General features: G+C 38.0%; 1 protein-coding gene across 1 annotated transcript in view; it reads left to right on the forward strand.

Annotated features, from left to right (window-relative positions):
• Nucleotides 1–5,536: 5,536 nt before the first annotated feature.
• Nucleotides 5,537–18,896, forward strand: part of LOC122972167 (NEDD4-like E3 ubiquitin-protein ligase WWP1) — a 33,225-nt gene continuing 19,865 nt past the window's right edge. Inside the window, exons 1-5 of the mRNA XM_044338968.1 lie at nucleotides 5,537–5,772; nucleotides 15,753–15,809; nucleotides 16,285–16,376; nucleotides 16,606–16,744; nucleotides 18,566–18,690. Coding sequence (XP_044194903.1) covers nucleotides 16,307–16,376; nucleotides 16,606–16,744; nucleotides 18,566–18,690 — 334 coding nt within the window. The 5' untranslated portion in view covers nucleotides 5,537–5,772; nucleotides 15,753–15,809; nucleotides 16,285–16,306. The remainder of the gene's footprint in view (nucleotides 5,773–15,752; nucleotides 15,810–16,284; nucleotides 16,377–16,605; nucleotides 16,745–18,565; nucleotides 18,691–18,896) is intronic.

Raw genomic sequence — 18,896 nt, forward strand, 5'->3', positions numbered from 1 at the left:
CAAGCTACTAGAGCAACAACTAGAGGAGATTGTCTTACTCCTAGAAGAGAAAGTAGTTTTTGCCAATCTGCTTTTTCTTTCAGAGCCTCTCAGGATTGGAACAACTTACCGCAACATATAAGAAACTGTGCAGACTACCATTCATTCTCCACAACATTAAGAGCTGGGTTCATTAGAAATCAAACTAGAACAGTGTGGTGTTTTAATGTTGTTTGTTGTCCTACTTGTCATTATTATGCTTAGTGTAAGAGCTGCTCCTGCTTATAATTGGCTCTGCACATGATATCCACACATTACCAGGCCTAACATTGTGTTGTCATGCAATTTGTTGATTTGTTGATTGTTGTCATGCTATTGTTGATTGTGTGTGTCTTAAGAGCTATCTTTCTTGTCTCTATGTAGTGCAGGCTCTGTATATATCTGCATATTTTCACTGCTTTTGTTGTTGATTGTATTTTCAATGCTTTTATTCATAACATTTCTGCTTTCAACTATTTGCCTGCCCAGGAGTTACAGATAAAAATTCACATTTCTGGCTAATTCTGTAATGCAATCCAATGCAACAATACAAGATACAGCCTCAAAAACAACCATTAATTCAACAGCACTCTGACAAGTTCAGCATAAACAGAAAATTATACTTTTCACAAAGTATTTATTACATGACTGTTATGTTGGATTGCGTGAGATTGTACCCGTGCTTGTGTCATTATGTCCACCATATGCTGGCTACAGATGATTTTGATGTTCATGTTTGGGATCCAAGGCTTTCAAATCATGTTATCCAAAGGGCATGGCCTGGTAAAACCTCTATAAATGTCTTATTGATTTGTTCTTGCTGATTTTATTCTCACAGGATGTACCTGTGTTTTGCCTTTATACCCCTGTATTTCATTAATGTCTGGCACGATCCTTTATACTAAATGAGTCGAGGTTACGTTTACACATTTATAGGGCTTGCTCATAAATACCCAAGTCATATCTGAAACATACTGGTCATTAACATGAGAGTTTTCGAGAAAAAAAAATTAACAAGGACATGTTGAGCATTCAGAGAATTTTGCAATAGGGATGACGGTAGCTCCTCTAAATGGCAAAGGTAAGAAAAGTTTGGACTGATGGTGGCATGAGGGGAGGGGTCATGGAGTCACCTTTTCTTCCTGTTGGGAGCCTTAATATAGGCAGATTTAGAGTTTAAGTGCTGTGGGGGACACACTCAAAGCTTGGCCGTGTAGTGCCACCAGACGGAAGGTCATCACAGATCAAGTGACTTTTGAGTACATCGTGTGACTGGCCCTTGAGATATGCTGATCGCAGAAGATCAGACAAACAGGCAAACAAACACAGGTAATATCAAAATCATATTTACAATATGGACAAAGTATGAAAAAGTAAATAGCACATGTAAATGCCCTCAATGAATATAAAAGCATTGATAGACCATGACAAATGGGGAATACATGTCTCTTTCAATCTGACATTTTACATATGCTTTATATGGAATATACATGTATGTATAGTATTGAATTATGACGTTGAACTCAGCTCATGGGAGAGAACTAGGGAGTGTCTGGAGAGCATCCAATAATCTCACTTTTCTTCATTTGAAAACTTGGCAAGGTATATTGAGAGGTCCCTTGTCACAGACTGAAATATTGAACAGCTGATTTCAAACAGATGCATGTGCAGACTTTGAGTACCTGAAAGGTATCAAAGTTTATCTATACAGAATCTACGTTAAAGGTAAATAAAGTATTTTTGAGGTAAGCACAGTTTTACTCTCATCCTTGTTGTAAAGAGAAGGTTTCTGGTTCAATGTAAGGATTGCCGAAACCGCAATGGTGAGACCATTTAAACACAGGATCATAAAAGGCAATTTAACAATTTAATGATGTTTGAGTTACACTGTGGCTGTGGATTTATTATTGGTTTAGTTGTGACACAATAGTACATTCATACATCATTACACATTTAATAAAGGGGGACTAAATAATTGAAATTACACCGAGGGCTATAAATTACAGTATTTCAGATGTAGAAATTAAAAGTGTACTATGGCGTCCTCTGCTGGTGTGCACACAAGCACACACACACACACACACACACACACACACACACACACACACACACACACCTCCTGTATTATTACTGACAATGACTGAATTATAGTCACATGAGATATTCATAGCACTATTTGAGAGATTAATGTGTCACAGCTTCAAGTCCAGTGTGGCCTTTTTCACAGCAGACATTTTGTCTGGTCTTGGTGTAAAAAACACAGGTGTAAGTAATAAAGTAATAACATTACTGAGTGCTCCGTTCATTTAGAGTGTTGGAGGATAAGCCATGCAGGTGAGCCAGCATGCACAACACTGCACCAGGGCTCTGAATTGCAGATTTTAATCACCTTGGTTCTGCACTCTCATTGATTACAGTTTTACTGCCCCAAAGCACAAACAATAATGTGTCCACTCACTTTTAATGTCATCACTAATCAATATAATTGGTTTAGAAATTATGGTTCTATGATTTCTGGCTTTTGAAACACATTTTCCAGCCATTTTAATACAAACCCTCTATGACTGATATTGTCCTAAGACATTATGCTTGATAAATAATTTCAAATGGATTTGTGCCACTGTATAAATAAAGTTAAGAGACGTCATGTGAGCGTAGACATAAGTAGTTTAGTTATAAAGATGAATTGAGAGGTGGGGTAGATATGGTGAAAGACCTATCACGTAAACTGCTCTTTGTTGTGTTGAAAGTAAATTACCAGCACATTCTGTTCACCTGAAACCAATAGTACTGTAGCTGTTATTGTATTTGGTTTTCTGTCGCTTAATGCCAAGAACATTTTGATTCGGATTGCTTTATTGTACTTGTGGGGAGACTAGTCCTCTCGGGCTTTTGATCAGCCCTAATTTTAAAAGAGCCAAGTAAATAAATATGCCTGCAGCTGCTAATGCAGGTGTTAGTGAAAAAAAAGAGAAAACAAGAGCAATGTCTACACAGTTTGTGTTTGTGGTTTCCATGAAGTGAATGTCAAACTTTTTGCTGAACTTGAACATTTTGTTATGCATCTTTAGCATGACTTGTATATAAATAAATATAAAATATAAATCTCTGGGTGTATTTACACCCTTAATGGAATGGAATTACAGTCAGGAAAAATGGTAGAGGTAGAGGAAGTCCAACTTCATCAGAGCTGGCACAGTAGATACTGTTATTAAAGACGAGACTTAAAGAAAATAGTGTATATAGTTGGAGCCTCCCTTCCATTTCTCCCAGTCTGGTTTCTCTCCTCAGTCTTTACACTAAGTCTGCTCTCAACCACAATCAAAAATCTACAGTAAGTCAAGACAGATTATTCATTAAAGGAGTTGGAGGGCATTGGGTGAAGGATGTCTGGGTTTCCTTACTCAATCTGATGCCACCACAACCCCGGTCTTGGATAAGCAGCGGAAAATGGATGGATGGATGGATGGATGGATGGATGGATGGATGGATGTATACCAGGCCGCAATAGCAGCCCATAAAGCAGCCAAAAGGAGCAGCTAGTACTTCTGGTTGAAAACAAATCATACCAGCTGGGGTCTGAAGTGTAAAAATATCTCTTGACTCAGATGAGGAGAAGGGACTATGGCAAGAAAAGTGAAAATCATGCACCATCCATTTATAAGCAAAGAATTTGTGTTTGTAATTGTAAAAACTAGTTTTAGCCTGTGCTTTGTGCTATATACATTGTCAGTAAGCTAATTGCAGAGATGAAGATGACAATGGTTATTTTGTTTTTAGAAGATCCATCCATCCATCAATGATATATTCTCGCATTGCAGGGTCGTGGGGCGCTGCAGCCTATCCCTGCTGGCATTGGGCCAGTGTGTAAAATGAATCAAAACAACTGAAATGTCACTTATAAAAAGTTTTTAATGTGTAAAATGTGTTCATGGGAGCTAGTGAAAATGCATAATTAAGTGTACTTTGGAAAATGTTACGGCTCGTCAATGTCCATCAAAGAACTATTTTTTTCTGCAGATTTTCCTGGATGCTGCTCAAGTCATTCTGCTCCTATCTTGTGAAGCCATTATAAGTTTCAACTGTCACACATGCTCTCACAACAACATGCAGTGGAAGGCAGTAGCAGGCTTCTCTAGGCCTGTATTACTAATTTAAAACTTACAATATATTGTTTTTTGTATCATGTCACCCACTACTGACTCTTTTAGTTTTACTTTGAATCTCCATGGTGTGACCTTAAATCATATTTGATAAATGTAAATGTAGAATAGACATTTAAGTAATTCATTCTGCTGTATATACTTGACAAATGCTTGAAGATAAAAGATGAGCAAAGTGGGTGAAACAACAAATAGGGAAACTGCACAAAACAAATAGGGATAGAACAACTTGTGATTTATATACTATAACAGTGGTTCCCAATATTAAAATGAATCAATATCTATCACCTTGATCACCTTAGTGTGGACATGAATTGTGGGCAGTCCAACCAAACTGTGATTTTTTTTTCCTTCTCAGATTGTTTGACTGGTATTATTATTATTTTCATTTCTTGTCATCATCTTTCATTTTTCAATTTCAAAATTGCTGCAGAAGTAGACTAACAACCAAGTGAGAAATTAATATTGGTGCAATATGAGATTTAAATAAATAAATAAGATTTTTTTTTTAACTTTACACAACATACATGAAATGATGTGCTCAGTATGTAAAACTAGATTGTCTTGGTTGTGCACTTAAAAAACTATAGCCTACATAATATAATTATAATATTTTAATGACACTTGTGATATGCACAGGAAAAGTACATCTGCTCTGGTTAAACCATTTCAGTTGCAATGTTGTTAATAACAGCATTATACACAGCCTATAGCCATGGTATTGACTCAGATATTTTCTCCATTGCCTTATTTATAGAAAGTGTCTCTTACAACATGTGTGACAATATTACAATACCAGAAAACAATTAGGCATCATAATGAAATAAAGATAACATAAAGTGCATGACTTCATTTTCAGTTTGTTGATACAGTCAACATGGTAACAGGACAAAGGATGAAAGTAATAATAAAAATAAATAGATATAAAAGGTAGGCAATAAAATCAGACTTTCTTTATTCTTGGAGCACACTAACTGTATGTGCACATTTGTTATTGTTTATAAGTTGGATACACTCAAAATACTTTCTTAATTCAATCATGAAAAGTTGAAACGAGAAGTTGGATTTACTGATGTGAATTTTTACCAGTAAAATTAATAAATTGACAGTCTGTTAAACTATTCTGGTTTTTGTTTTCATAGTATAGTATGACTTTCTTGGTGGTGTGAGTGTCAAAATAATCGTCTTACTTGTTTTTCCCAGAATCCTGATGTATACTAACATTAATAAAAATAGAATTAAATAGATGTTAAAGTTGTGGCTTCTTCTTTGTCGATATAAACAAGTCTTGAGACGAATTTGTTGATTGGGTGTGTATATATGTATAAACAGTGTAATGATTTGAATCTTCAGTGTCCCGTGTTATTACACAGCAGTATTTGGGGTGGCGCGCCTGTCGCTCGTGTGTTTTGCTGGTCGGAGGCTTGTACACTATGTGCACAGAGATGGCAAGAGAGCCGTAGCTGACTGTGGGGCCTGTACGGTGGGCATTTCACCGACAACCGGAGCGGACTGTGTGGCCTGTACGGTGGGCATTTCACCGACAACCGCTGAGACACTGGGAGTAAGAGAGGAGCGAACAACGGACAAGGTAAAACACAGCTGCGCATCTAACTTTAAACCAACACGAACGACTTTCTCGTAACGTCAAAAATGAATTATTGTCTTCCACATTGAACCAAACTGTTTGAGTAGCTCCGTGATGGCGGACGTTACTTAGTTTGTTAGTTAGCAAGCCGGCTAGCTGGCAGCAATTGGATTAAAAGCTAACTTGGCTAAGTTTGTAACGTTAGCTTGCTAAACTAAAACTAGCCGCGTCTGCTCTACTGCAAGTTATCCAGCTGAACATTAAACAAACGCTTTAAAGTGTTTCATCTGTGTGCAAATATTACCATCTGGTTAACCAGTTAGATATTATAACGGTAGTTACAAGGATAGTCAGCTAAGCTAGTTACTTAAACAGATAATGCTAAATTTGGGATTTTTATGTAGCTAGCTGGCTAGCTTATTGATAGCTACTGATAGCTGACTTTAGCTTGCGTTGCAGACTAGTAGCAGTAAACGGCTACATGCTATCTGACACATATTGTACCTATGTGATAGGGCTGGTGCAAATACAAGTTTAACAAACATTGGACCCAGATTTATCAGATTAGTATTTGAAGGCCAGTAACTAACCTAGCTATTAGGTTACAGTCTGTGAGCTAATGTTAGCACGTCAGTAGATTATCCACAGTTAGCCAGTGTTCGTTAACCATATCAGAGTTTGTGTGTTATGATCAGTGTTTGCGTTTGAAATGTCAACAGGGTGTTGTAAGTCTCTGGCCTCACGTTACGAATAGTTTGAAAGTGTGAGAAATCTGCTCGTTTTATTACCAAATAAGATTTGATCTTGTTTATTGAACTTCGTAATCTCAAAAAGAAGGAACTCTTGGTTACCTCTTAACTTTTAAAGGTGTTGCCATTTGGTGTCTGTGTGGTGTTTCTTTGGTCGTGGACAACAGCTGAGGTAAACACTGGCCTTACATGTGGCACACTGCTATTAAGTACAGCACTGCTGCAACATATCAGTAGTGCCCTTCAATAAATACTGTATATAAACAATGTAAAACTTGCACTGTAACAGACCCTGACTGGCAAAGAATATTGAGAACAATGTAACTTGGGCTAACATAGTTAACTTGGGCTTGGCTAATACCTGATAGGAATCCCTATCAGTAATGGTTAGGCCCAGCAGTCTGCTATTTCCCTTTGAGGATAGGCTTGGCCTCAGATTTTAGTTCAGTGGATGATGAAGGCTTTCTAAACAATCTTGGCCATTGTTTTTTATGACCATTATTAAATGCCCTGCTGTCTCTCAGCTATGAACAGACGTTTGTCACATATTAGTGTCACATTGGGAGGGAATTACTTACAGGAAACTGTCACTTGAGCAGCAACTTTTGATGGCTCGTTCTGAAATATACTTGTTTGCTCTCTCTCTCTGTCTCTCACTCACACATGCACACTGACCTTTGAAAAGCAAGGAAGCAGCTGTGGGTAAAGCGGGAGTTGTAGCCTGCCGCCCCTGTGTGAAACTAGTGTGTCATGCCAACATAAAGAAAAGTTGTAAGAGGTGAAAGCACCTCCTGATTGTTGTTAAGTGAGAGATAGGTTGAAGGTTGTTGTTCACTAAACCTTGAAACAGCCTTTACTGTATGCAGGGGAATTGAAAGCACAATCACTGTCATTACAAAGGCTAAACTCTGCAGTTATCACAAATTTGGGGTGTCTGACTGCTGCAGTGCAACTCTAAGGGTTCTGAATGGACTGATTAAAACCTCTGCAAGGTAAATATCAAGCTTCTCCTGCCTCCCGTTGTTATAAAGTTTCAGCCTAAATGTGCTTTATGTCTTAAGGTTGGTATTTATTGCGATCTCAACAGAAACAGAAGAGTAAAGCAGAAAAACAAGACTAGAATGTGTTATGGCCCAGCCTTTTTTCTGTTACTGAGGTTATATCCTGGCTTTTTGTCCAGTTTTGTGTGTGTGCTTGCAGTCTTGTTCAAGTAAGCAAATGCCCCCCACCCCAACATCAGGGTCATCCTAGTTGTATTCTAGTGTACGCGACTCCAGTACTATGTACGTATGTGGGCACAGTTTCTTAAAGTCTGTGAGCAGCCTTCCCCAAAGAAGCTTTGGCATTAAGCACACAACCAAGATGCACATGCACACAAAATATAAAGTGCATTGTCAAGCGATAAGCATGGTGCTAGCTGTTTTGTAAGCAAATCTACCCCTACATCAACTCTGCTGGCTTTCCTTTCCACAGGCTGACCAGCACATTAGACAGGATAAGCTACCTGTTACACACAATGATACAAGGAAAACTGAAACCAACCCAAGATACAAGGTTAAAGCAGTGTCGTTTACATTTTATTGTGCAAATGGCTTTCAAATTCTGAGATGTGCTTTTCTCCCTTGAGCATGTGATGATCCAACATATTTAATGCTTATCTCTTGGACTTGAGGCAATTGAAATTCTCCCTCAAGGGCAAACAGGCATTTAAAAAAATAACTCCATATATACTGATTAAAGAAAGATTGAAAGCCAAGGATCTTTGATTCAGACTAGGTGTGCAACGAATAGTTGTTTTCATTCTAGATTAATCTGATGATTACTTTTTAATTAATTGTTTGAACAACAAAATGTCAGAAAACAGTGAAAACTGTATCACAAATGAAGTTGCTGCTTGCTTACTGTCCAAAACACAAATATATTTAGTTTACTATCATAGAAAAGCAGTGAAATCAGCAAATATTCACATTTTAGAAGGTGAGCCTTTTTTAAGCATCTTTTTGTGCTTAAAATGAAACATTTAATTCACTATTAAAATTGTTGCCAATTAATTTTCTGTGACTAAATATTGCAAATCTAACTCAGACAAGATATTTGTTTTTTCCTTAAAAAAAAAAAACGATTAATCAAGTCAGACAAATTTAATCCACTAAATAGGAAATGGGGAGGCCTGTCCTGTCCAGTAGTCGAACCGCATTCTGCTGTTTCAGACCATATACAGTATGTAATGCAGCTCAGAGCTGGTGAGGAGTCAAAGTATTAATGACAGAACTACTGTAGAATTTCTATAATAAAACTGTTAGTTCTGGTCCTTGATTATGATTGGCTGAGCTGGAGATGTAAAATACTCTATAAACACAAACCTGTGACGGCATTACTGCAGTATTACTGCGCCAATTAGTCACCTATACAAATTGTTTCAAAATGTCAGATTTTGTTGTGAATTTTGATTTAATGGGAGGGCTAAGTGTGGATGAGTGGTGGAAAGTTGGACAGGATGGGGATAGGGCTGCTCGATTTTGGTGTGTTTTCTTGCACTTGAGTAACCAGGTTACAGTCGGATTTCTCCTGAAAGCTGATTTCTTAACTGTCATGATAACGAGAAACCTGCTTTCTGTAAATGGAGTATGGGATTAGAGAAACCTGGTTTTCACAGGTAGATTTTACACCCTAGAGAACACTGACTTCTCTGCCATGTATACGTGTAACCAGGCTGCTAATCAGCTTTTTACAAGTAAGCTTGTGCACAATAACAGACTGCAGACAGAGAAAGCACAGTGCCGAGCGGCTGGATGAAAGGAGAGATCATTTACACGGAGTGAAGCATCCTAGTGTCTAAAATAATAGCATCCAAAGTCTGACTGAACTAAAACAAAGTAGCTTGTAGATGTCATAATAAGTCCTTTTCCACCACTGAACATTTGACTGTTAAATTCAGACACATTCGCACTGTGAGGAAGACTCTGCTCTGCCTGTCTGTCTCTCACTGCACTGTCTGGCTGCTTTGACACAAGATGTGCTGGATTTATAATACAAGACAAAACCAGACCATCATTACAAAACAGAATGAGGCACAATAATCGTTTAATCCCGATTATCTTGTTTTCATAATTGTTGGAAGCCAAAATTTGATTAATTGCCCAGCCCTAATAAAGGAGGAAGATATAAAAGAAAGGAGATGCTGAAATTACTGAGAGAAATTAACTTAGCTGGAAAAGTCAAGAAACAAAGCTGGGACCCCATAAGATTGTGTTGTGAGAGAAATCCGGACCCACCATGTATTGTGTAAAGTGACAAAGATATTGTGAGGTCAAGTCTTTTTTCCCAAAATCACATATACAGTAAACAGTGTAATCTATCTGGCTCTCCCTGCTGGAGATGGATGCTGTTTTCCGGGGGGGCAGTGCGCTGAAGAGTTGGGAGGGAGGACTGACTGGGTTGCGGCGAGGAGTACTAACATAACTGAACACTACTTCAACAATTGCACAATTAATGGCGATATCCAGATAAATGTCAATAATCATCCCAATCTGTAAGGGGGACCTATTGTGCTTTTTCTTATTTTCAGTCATATATATATATATATATATATATATATATATATATGTATATATATATATATATATATATATATATATATATATGTTATAATATCAGATGTTCATGTTAAACGTGGCCAAAGTGTCAAATAATGAGGTGAACGTATGTAGAAGTGATCCCCGTGAGCAAAAAGCACCAGCTTCAGACTGCTCTGACTACTTGGTTTCCAACATTTCTTTCTACTTTTAGCTCGAGCCGACATCAACTCGTGATGGATTTCTTCATATGGTCATCTGCTCCATGACAGCGCGCGAGTCACTGCTCTGTTCCGCTAACATTATGGTGTTTTTCCATTGTTTTGGGGGTAGTCACACCGAGCCATGACTCGAGTTGAGCTGGCATGCTGTGAGTGTTTTTCCATTACACAGTATGGCCATGTAAAATAAGTTCTTTACCTGTTGGAGGTGTGCTGGTCATCTGCAGCTGTTCATCAAACATCACTATCATTGTGGCTGTTTCTGATTGTATATTTCTCCCTGTATTTCTAACTGATCTGCTGAACAAATAGTTCCAAATATCTCCATATATTGTTGTCGACCGGTTTTTAGCACCACTAATGAAGCTCTGCTTATTTGTCCAGGAACAAGTTTCATTTCCCATTATTTAGTCATTTAAAAGTTTTTAGTTTGAAGCAGTAAAGCAGGAAATGTTGGGTTTTCATCAGCAGTAACTTATCGTGACTCTGATATGGCTGCCCCTCAACAGGCTGCCGGAAACCTGGCCAATCAGAACAGAGTGGGCTCATCAGGAGGTGGGCCTTAAAGACATACGAGCTGAGACTGAACTGAGGGGAGTATTTTGGACTGTGGATCATGCAAATCTACTCTAGTGGAGTCCAAAAATAATAATAATATAGAGCTGGAAATGAGCATAATAGGTCCCCTTTACGTATGCTTGCCTAGAATGATTAGCATGCTTTCCACTGTGTCTGTGTGTTGCTTGGCAACCATTCTGCTAAATGTTGCTGAAGAACTGCACTGCATGGCGGAAGAATGATTATTTGTTATCAATAAATTGCATTTTTTGTTGCTGTGTGTTTATTTTATGAAACCTTGCCAGCTATATGTAATAACTGTTTTATAAAAGTAATAAAAAAAACAAGGCTGTAGTTTACAATGATTTTTAGACCAGCTAAGGGGCGTAGCTGTTCTAAAACAACTGTAAACCACAGTATTGTAAGTGTCATGTGTGAGTAATGTGCTGACAGTGGTTAAGTGTCAAGAAGTCTTTCATACATCAGTTTACCACATCCCATCTCTGTGCACTGCCGGTTGTCAACATATTTATTCTCTGATTAATGTGTCTGCTTCTTGCAAATCTGATTTTGTTTTCGGTTTGTTTTCTTGTTTTGATATGTACAGTGTATTTTTAATCAAAAGGCTGTTCATTAAATTAGGCCTCACAGTCTGGTACTTGTCTGGAGTCCAAATCCATACTGAAGGGAACTTAAATGTCTATAATAGGGATTCCCTAAGCTGATATGCAAGATCCATGTTTACAGAATGAATTACATACACAAATCACTGTAAAGGAAAGCTGTGATGCAGTCTGTGTTGTTTGTTTTGTTTTTTACTAACTTTAATGTGCTTTAAATGTTAAGCCTTTTCCACTTTTTCACACACACACACACACACACACACAAACCACAAGGAAAAAAACTTAATTTGGATTTCCCTAGTCTGCAGCACACTTGACTTGTGTGTGGATTGTCAGAATACAAAGGGAGAACCCAGAGGAAATCCAGACAGACGGAGCATAAAAACCTGATATAGAAAGTGCAAGGGCCTGGAATTGATTGGGTCCTTCTTGTTGGGAACAACGCTAACGACTGAGCCACTGTATTTTTCTGTGCTGCTGCATTCTTCATGAGGCATCCCCTGCAAAAGTGAAAGTTTAGCTCAGACTTCCAAGCTTAATAAAACAATGTTAAATTTATAAAGCAAAATTGCTGATCAGGGACTCAGTACGTGGACCTGACACTATGCTCATGTTTTTTGGGATTTGGATATATTCCCATTCACTTGAGATCTGCAGTCAGAGATCTGAACAACATAAGATGTTGAATGTTGAATATGTACCTGACACATTTTAACAAAGTGTGTACTTTGCACGTGTCTACACACTAATATCTTACTTCATTCCATGATCTCGTTCTTGTAACAGAAAATAAAGCGTCATATGCAGTAGTTAAAGTGGAGGTGTACTAACTCAGTAATGTTAGACTCTGATTCTGAATCTGATTTCTTTTATTGATTAACAATATCAGCAAGTTTGAGTTTGTGGAACTCAACTTGAGAGTGAACTTGTTTTATCAACAGGAAGTGTGTCAGTGTATCTGATTTAGATTTACATGTACAATGTGTAGAGAGACATTTATTCATGATGACTATATATGTCCACTACTGGTAATAATGAGACACGGTCATGTCTGACAGTGTTAAATATTATTTTATGTGAGTGATGATGACTGAACTAAACATTGGACAGTTTTACACTAAAACAGTTTAAGTTAACATGACCGACATGATTAGGTGCTTCACAGCTCCTAATCCCGAAGGCCTCAGTGATACTTAAAATTAATACAATGTGTTTAAAGGTACCCTGTGGTGTTTTTGACCACTAGTGGCACAATGTTTGTATCTCCTCTGCTTGCATGCACATGACTATCGCACCTTTTTGGGAAGTCCCCAGGGAGGATGATTTTTTTTCACTGAAATGCTACTGATTGGGTTTTGTTGATCTCAGTGACAGCATTACTGTAAATCCATGTAAATTTGGTCTTTTCAACTATGAAGCACCATTTCGAGATAGAGATTACAGCTGAAACGATTAGTCAATTAATTCATTAGTTAATAGACAGAAATATAACAGTTTTGATAATCAATAAATCAATTCAGTTGTTTAACCAAGAAAAAGAATCAAATATATGCCATATACTGTAGTATATTTCAATGCTATATAAAGAATGCTTTACTCACCTGTTGACCCATGTGTCTATCAGCTCATATCAGTGGCACAAGGAGGATTTTGGTGTCAGTCTATCAATAACTGTTTTCATTATTCAGACCCTTGAGAGTGGCAGCACATAACTGCTGGAACCTGCTCCATCATTCATCCCCCTTTCCTCCAGTTTTAGCTGTCATCCGCCTACTCTATAGGGAAGGCTGCTAAGCAGTGTCAATGTTTTCCTTGTCAGGATCATCTGTTTTACTCAGCAATGCTGTGTGGGTCCCACATTTGGTCTTATTGCTATACATTGAGATTAGACATCAAACTGTTATGGTTACAGCATTTGTTAAATATTAAGCTTTGTGTTTTTGTATTTGTATTGTACTTTTGTGTTTCCTCTGTGCAGCTAGTTTCAAAATGGATAGAAGCATGTTTTTTAATGTTTTGTCTCTTTAAACTATGAATCACCCTTTGTTTACATTAAAAAATGGAAATCAGTGTATATACAGATATCATGTGGCCTTTGTACATATTGTGTTCTCTGATAATTTCAGTATCTAATAGATTTCCTGCTTTTACCCAGCTTATTGTATGTGACAGTTCATTTTTGTTTTCAATAAACTCGATGAAATGTAATTGATACTATCTAAAATATAAGGTAAACTTCAATTTGGGCTTAAAGCTTTTACTTTAAACTAGCAGATCACTAGTGAACTCACCTGGTATGAAAATTTGAGAGTAGCAAGATAGCAGACTTGGCTTTGCCTGGCACTGTTCTGCTGACATGGATCATTTTTTGTCCCCATCTATCAAGTAGCTTGCAAACTGATTGGTTTCTTCTGGCATGGACTATCCCTATCATCTTAATTGGGTTCCTTCTAAGCTGCTTAAAAGCAGCCTGGTCAGACATGGATCAACCAGCGTCTGTGTCAAACTGGTGCTGTGATCATCAAATTGTATCAAAATATGCTTGGTCCTAATTGGAAGCTTTGTACAGGACCAGGAAACAGTGGGTGCATTGACTTATTGGCTTCTGGAGTTCAGACGCTGACAGTTAATGTTGTTTTCACCTCTATGTTGCTGATGAGGTTAATGCCTGAACACTGGGGATTAGAATGATCTTGTCACTGGTGGCAAATGGAGTTTGATAATAGACCTTTTTCACAGCAGACATTTTGATTTGTCATAGCAGTAAAAGCACAGGTGGAACCAAAATTGAACTTGCCTGTTGTCTGGTTAAAAGGCTCTCCGCAGCTAGTGTCTGTACTCGGCTAAATATAATTTTTAAGGGAAGAAATTTGACTTTGTAACACTGATGTACAATTGAAAGTGGATTGTATTTGTTGTTCCACCAACTCCAACAGAGTGATTAGTCTTCTCTTTAGCTGATTGTATCACATCAATTCACATTTACAGTCACATTCTCCCAGTTAAGCTTTCATTCATTTCATGTATCAGTGATTTAAGTTTATGAACTCAGTAGTTCTGAACCAGGACCCTCGGTGTTTGGGTCAAGTAGTATTGTCAAACTAGTATTGACAGATATGTTATTAAAGGAATCTGATCGGTGTCCAAAAAACTTGATTGTGACATTGCTATTATTGATAATAATACAGTATGGTGTAATAATGTGGTCTTATCATAGTCATAGTGTAATTAGTTGGCATGACTGAAAGTAAACATTTAGGGGGACTTTGTTGATGGTCTGATGATTCATGGGATTTTCCATTTTTTCCCTCTTTTGCCCTGCAAGGGAACAAATCCCTTGCAGTGTGAAATAAGAAAGCATATTGATATCGACCCATCTGATGTGAGGTTTTTAGCTGCATGTGATGTGAATTGACAATATCTTTTGCAAGAGATGTTAGTGAAATGATCATTTATGACATTGTAGTCTTAAGACGGCAGAACAAGATGTTCATTCAATATATCTCCCTTGTGTATGCTGTAACCTTTATGTTAATGTGACTGCATTCAATCCAGATTTGATCCACGTAGTTCATGTTATGGAAATTTTAGATTGGCTCTGTGACTTTCACAGAAAAGTGACTGTGGGGCTTATCTAAACATGAATTCAACACATTTACGAATTGAAGTGCATGGTTGAAAGAGGCTAACCATGCCCTTTGCCAGAATTGTGGTATTAATGCTAGAAGACATAAAACACTGACACCAAGGTGGTGAACAGAAATCAGAGCCCACTGTAACATTCTGCTCAGCAGCGGCATTGTATGAAAGTAGGTGAACTGCAAGACATAGCTTTAAAACAGTACATGGCATTGTGCAGGTTGAGTGATCAGACAGGTTTTAAACAGGTTCAAAATTACTCTTAAGTACATAAATCACTAACTGGAAAGCTGACTGTGTTTGAACTGACAGTAGTCATGCAGTTAAATGTAATCACTGCACAAAAATAACTTCACTGAAAGAAGTCATCTTTGAGGAACACAGAGTTTTGAAGTTGACCGCTGATAAAAGAAGAATCAAACACTTGTATGTGTGATCAGTGAGCAGTCGTTGACATATAGCCAGTTGTTCAACTGCAGGCCTTGACAGTAGATCTAATGTTATTCTGTATATGTTATGAGAAAATACAAAGAAAGTAATACATTGTTGTCTTAAGCTCTGCAGTTTGTACCAGCTGTGCTGAGCTTTGTCCTAAAAGTCTTCTCTTTTCTGTTTCAGAGGAACCATGGGACACGGAGTGGGCTGAACCAGAGGGTCAAGCAGCACACACCAATTGTAAGTATAGTTTTGTCTGTGTAGATTCACAATATGCAGAAATTATTTTAATATTACACTTAATAGTGGTAAATATTAGGTGTAATAAGATAAAGAGTTTCATGTTTCAAGTGTAAAAATGTTTGGAACAAAGACTATTGATCAGAGAGGGAATGTTGAGCAGGATCACAAACCTCCTGTATGCCACAGAAACTTGTAAAACTGTCATATTATCATATAAAAGTCCTGATCAGAGTAGTCAGAAGTACAAACAGGAGCCATGAACCAACTGACAATCAGTAGCATGATCAGTTTTTAATTATTTCCTCAGCTGTGGTGTTTGTTGATTGCAGCAACAAAAGGTTCAGAGTATGTACTGGTCCCTACAAGTTCAGTTGTGTTTGTATTGGAACCCTGCCGAGTTCATCAGTTCCTTATCTGTGAATTCACTTGGTATGTGTCTTGTGTGTTTCTGTGTGTGTGTATGGATTTGAAGGTTTCCCACTGTGGTGTATGACATGGCCACGGCCTCATCGAGAGCAGAGTCTAGCCATAACCACAGAGGAACATCACAGCTCCATGCCATTGGTGAGTCCAAACACAGTAGACTATCATGTGAGGGTGTAGTGTCGCTTACTCAGAGAGCTCACATTTAAGCCCTGTGTCAGCAAGATTTCCTATGTGAAGAGGTCCTCCCCTCAAAGATCAATAATGCGTCATATTATTTAGTCTGAATATCTGAGTAAGAGTAAAAGGTAAAATGTTGAAAGTTAAAGTTTTCAGTAGTCTTATCACTTCTTCATTTGCCCTTGGCCAGTTTCCTGTGCCAAAATCAAGAGGAAGAAAAGCCTGTTTGGGACTGCCATTTATGTGGAGGTGACAGCGGAGGGGGAGTCGCGACGCACAGCGAAGTCCTACAGCTCCTCCAGTCCTAAATGGGATGAGAGGCTCACTCTGTAAGAAGCAACATGCTATATTTCTTTATATTTGTGCTATAGCTTCTTGGTTTTCTCTCTCTCTTTTTTTTCCATCTTTTTAAATTGTGTGCATGATAAATGTATGAAGCCAAGTTCTCGATACACAAGTTAATTTTCAAAGTGAGATCCATAAATGAGTGTTGGAGGATAACTAATGGATCTCCAGTCACTTTGTTATTTGGAGAAGATAAAATGTGAGACAGACTGAGGATTTCTGAGTCGAGACTTCTGCAAACATCTGCCTCCTCTCACTCCCCCAAACAGAATGTTCCTTGAGACTGTGTTGATCTCCAAATGACCCATGCTTATATAAAAAGCTGTTGAGAGAGAGAAATGGAGCAACAATTCTCTCCTCCTTCCTAGAAGCTCTTTTAGTAGACAGAGTTTGGTGCAGGAATTTTGGGTGTATGTGTGTCTGACAGTGTATACCTTATGTAACAAACATAAGGTTGTTAAAACATGTTTATAAAAAACGTATTCTGCAGAAAATCTAAATATAATGACAAATAACCCCTCAGGTGGCTCATCTGATAGTGATTCAAAGAAGGGAAAATACTGTACAACAACACGTCCTTTGTATCTTGGAGCCAACAGCCAGAACACGGCAGAGTTTTACAACTCTCTGGCTTCCGAATGGCTCGGCCAAGTGCCAGAGACATGTCATTGCAAATGCTAATTGCTTTGATTGGGTAATTATTGCTGACAAGACAGAGTACTCTTGTGTTTGTGGTCCTGTGTCTGCACCATGGATCTTTTGTAAGCTGTTATGGGTCCTACACAAGGCTATAATACTAAATATTTCTTTTAATGCTGATGTGTTCAACTGTGAATACAGTGACTGTGCTGTGTAGTATTCATGTGGTGTAAAGACAGAAAACACAAGGTTTTAGGATTCTTGTTTTTCCCTGCTGCTCATTTTACGATGAGCAATATTGTCTGAGTTGCATCATTGCAGGTTGTGCAGAAAGTATTATTTTTGATTGTGAATGCTTTAATGGAAAATCAAATTGCCATGGATACCACTTCTCCCCAATTCTGCAGCCAAAGCCACTCTGCTTCAGCAGCAGCAGCAGCAGAGCTTTTCCTTTAAAAAGCCCCCCTCTTGGTAGGGAGTTAAAACTGAGAGGACAGTCTTAAAATGATAGTGTGAGGAGTGCAGCACCGCCATACTGTCTGCCTCTATAAAACCAAACTGTCGCCGGTAAAATTACTGACCTAAAAGTAACTGCCACCAATTTCACATAGTGCCGCTAAACGTTTTGACATCATTCACAAATAACACGCCATTTTGTCCTTGATGTTGTCAAAAGAGTTAGAGAACAGAAAATGTAAACTGACAACTATAAACACAACAGACCTCAGTAATATTTCAATAACTCACAGACAGCAACGTCTATAATTTCAGCCTTGAATCCCTCATCTGTAAATGATCTTGGACCATCAACATTGAGGCATTATACTTGCACTTACACTGAGGAATATACTGCATGGGAAAATGATTCAGGGACTTCAGCTTTGATTTGAAACTGTGCTGAATGCTTTATGATTGTGTGTGGTTAACTTCGTTCATTGTTACGTACTGGTACATACTGTAAATAACATATTTTTGTAACAGACATATTGTTTTGTTTTACTTGGTATATCACTGCAGTAAAAAACAGAACACAGCGAACCCGTCTACACTTAAGCATGGCCAGACTTTGTGTCTGTTGTCCTTCTTCTGATAAACCTTTAAATGTGTATGATTTGTGTTAAAAGTTGCTTTAATATTACTGTGTTTTTGTGTTCTTGACCCATTAGGAATGTAACACCGCACACTCTGGTGGATTTCAAAGTATGGAGTCACCACACCCTGAAAGCAGACGCTCTGCTGGGCAAAGCCATGCTGGACCTAACACAAGCCTTGGAACAGCATGACAGAAAACGTATGATAAAGCTACATCAAGCATACAGATCCATATTATTGTACAAATTATAGTGTGGCATGTGTTTAGCAAATACAGTTATGGCACAGTTACTACATTATCACACAATGGTAGATTCATTAAGGTTTTACTTACATAGACTAGCCGATATCAGTATCATGTTTCTGAGTCTGTTCTATGTTTTTCTTGATGCAACTCTATTGCAT

The sequence above is a fragment of the Thunnus albacares genome, chromosome 21 (assembly GCF_914725855.1).
Source record: "Thunnus albacares chromosome 21, fThuAlb1.1, whole genome shotgun sequence".
In the NCBI taxonomy this organism is placed as follows: Eukaryota; Metazoa; Chordata; class Actinopteri; order Scombriformes; family Scombridae; genus Thunnus; species Thunnus albacares.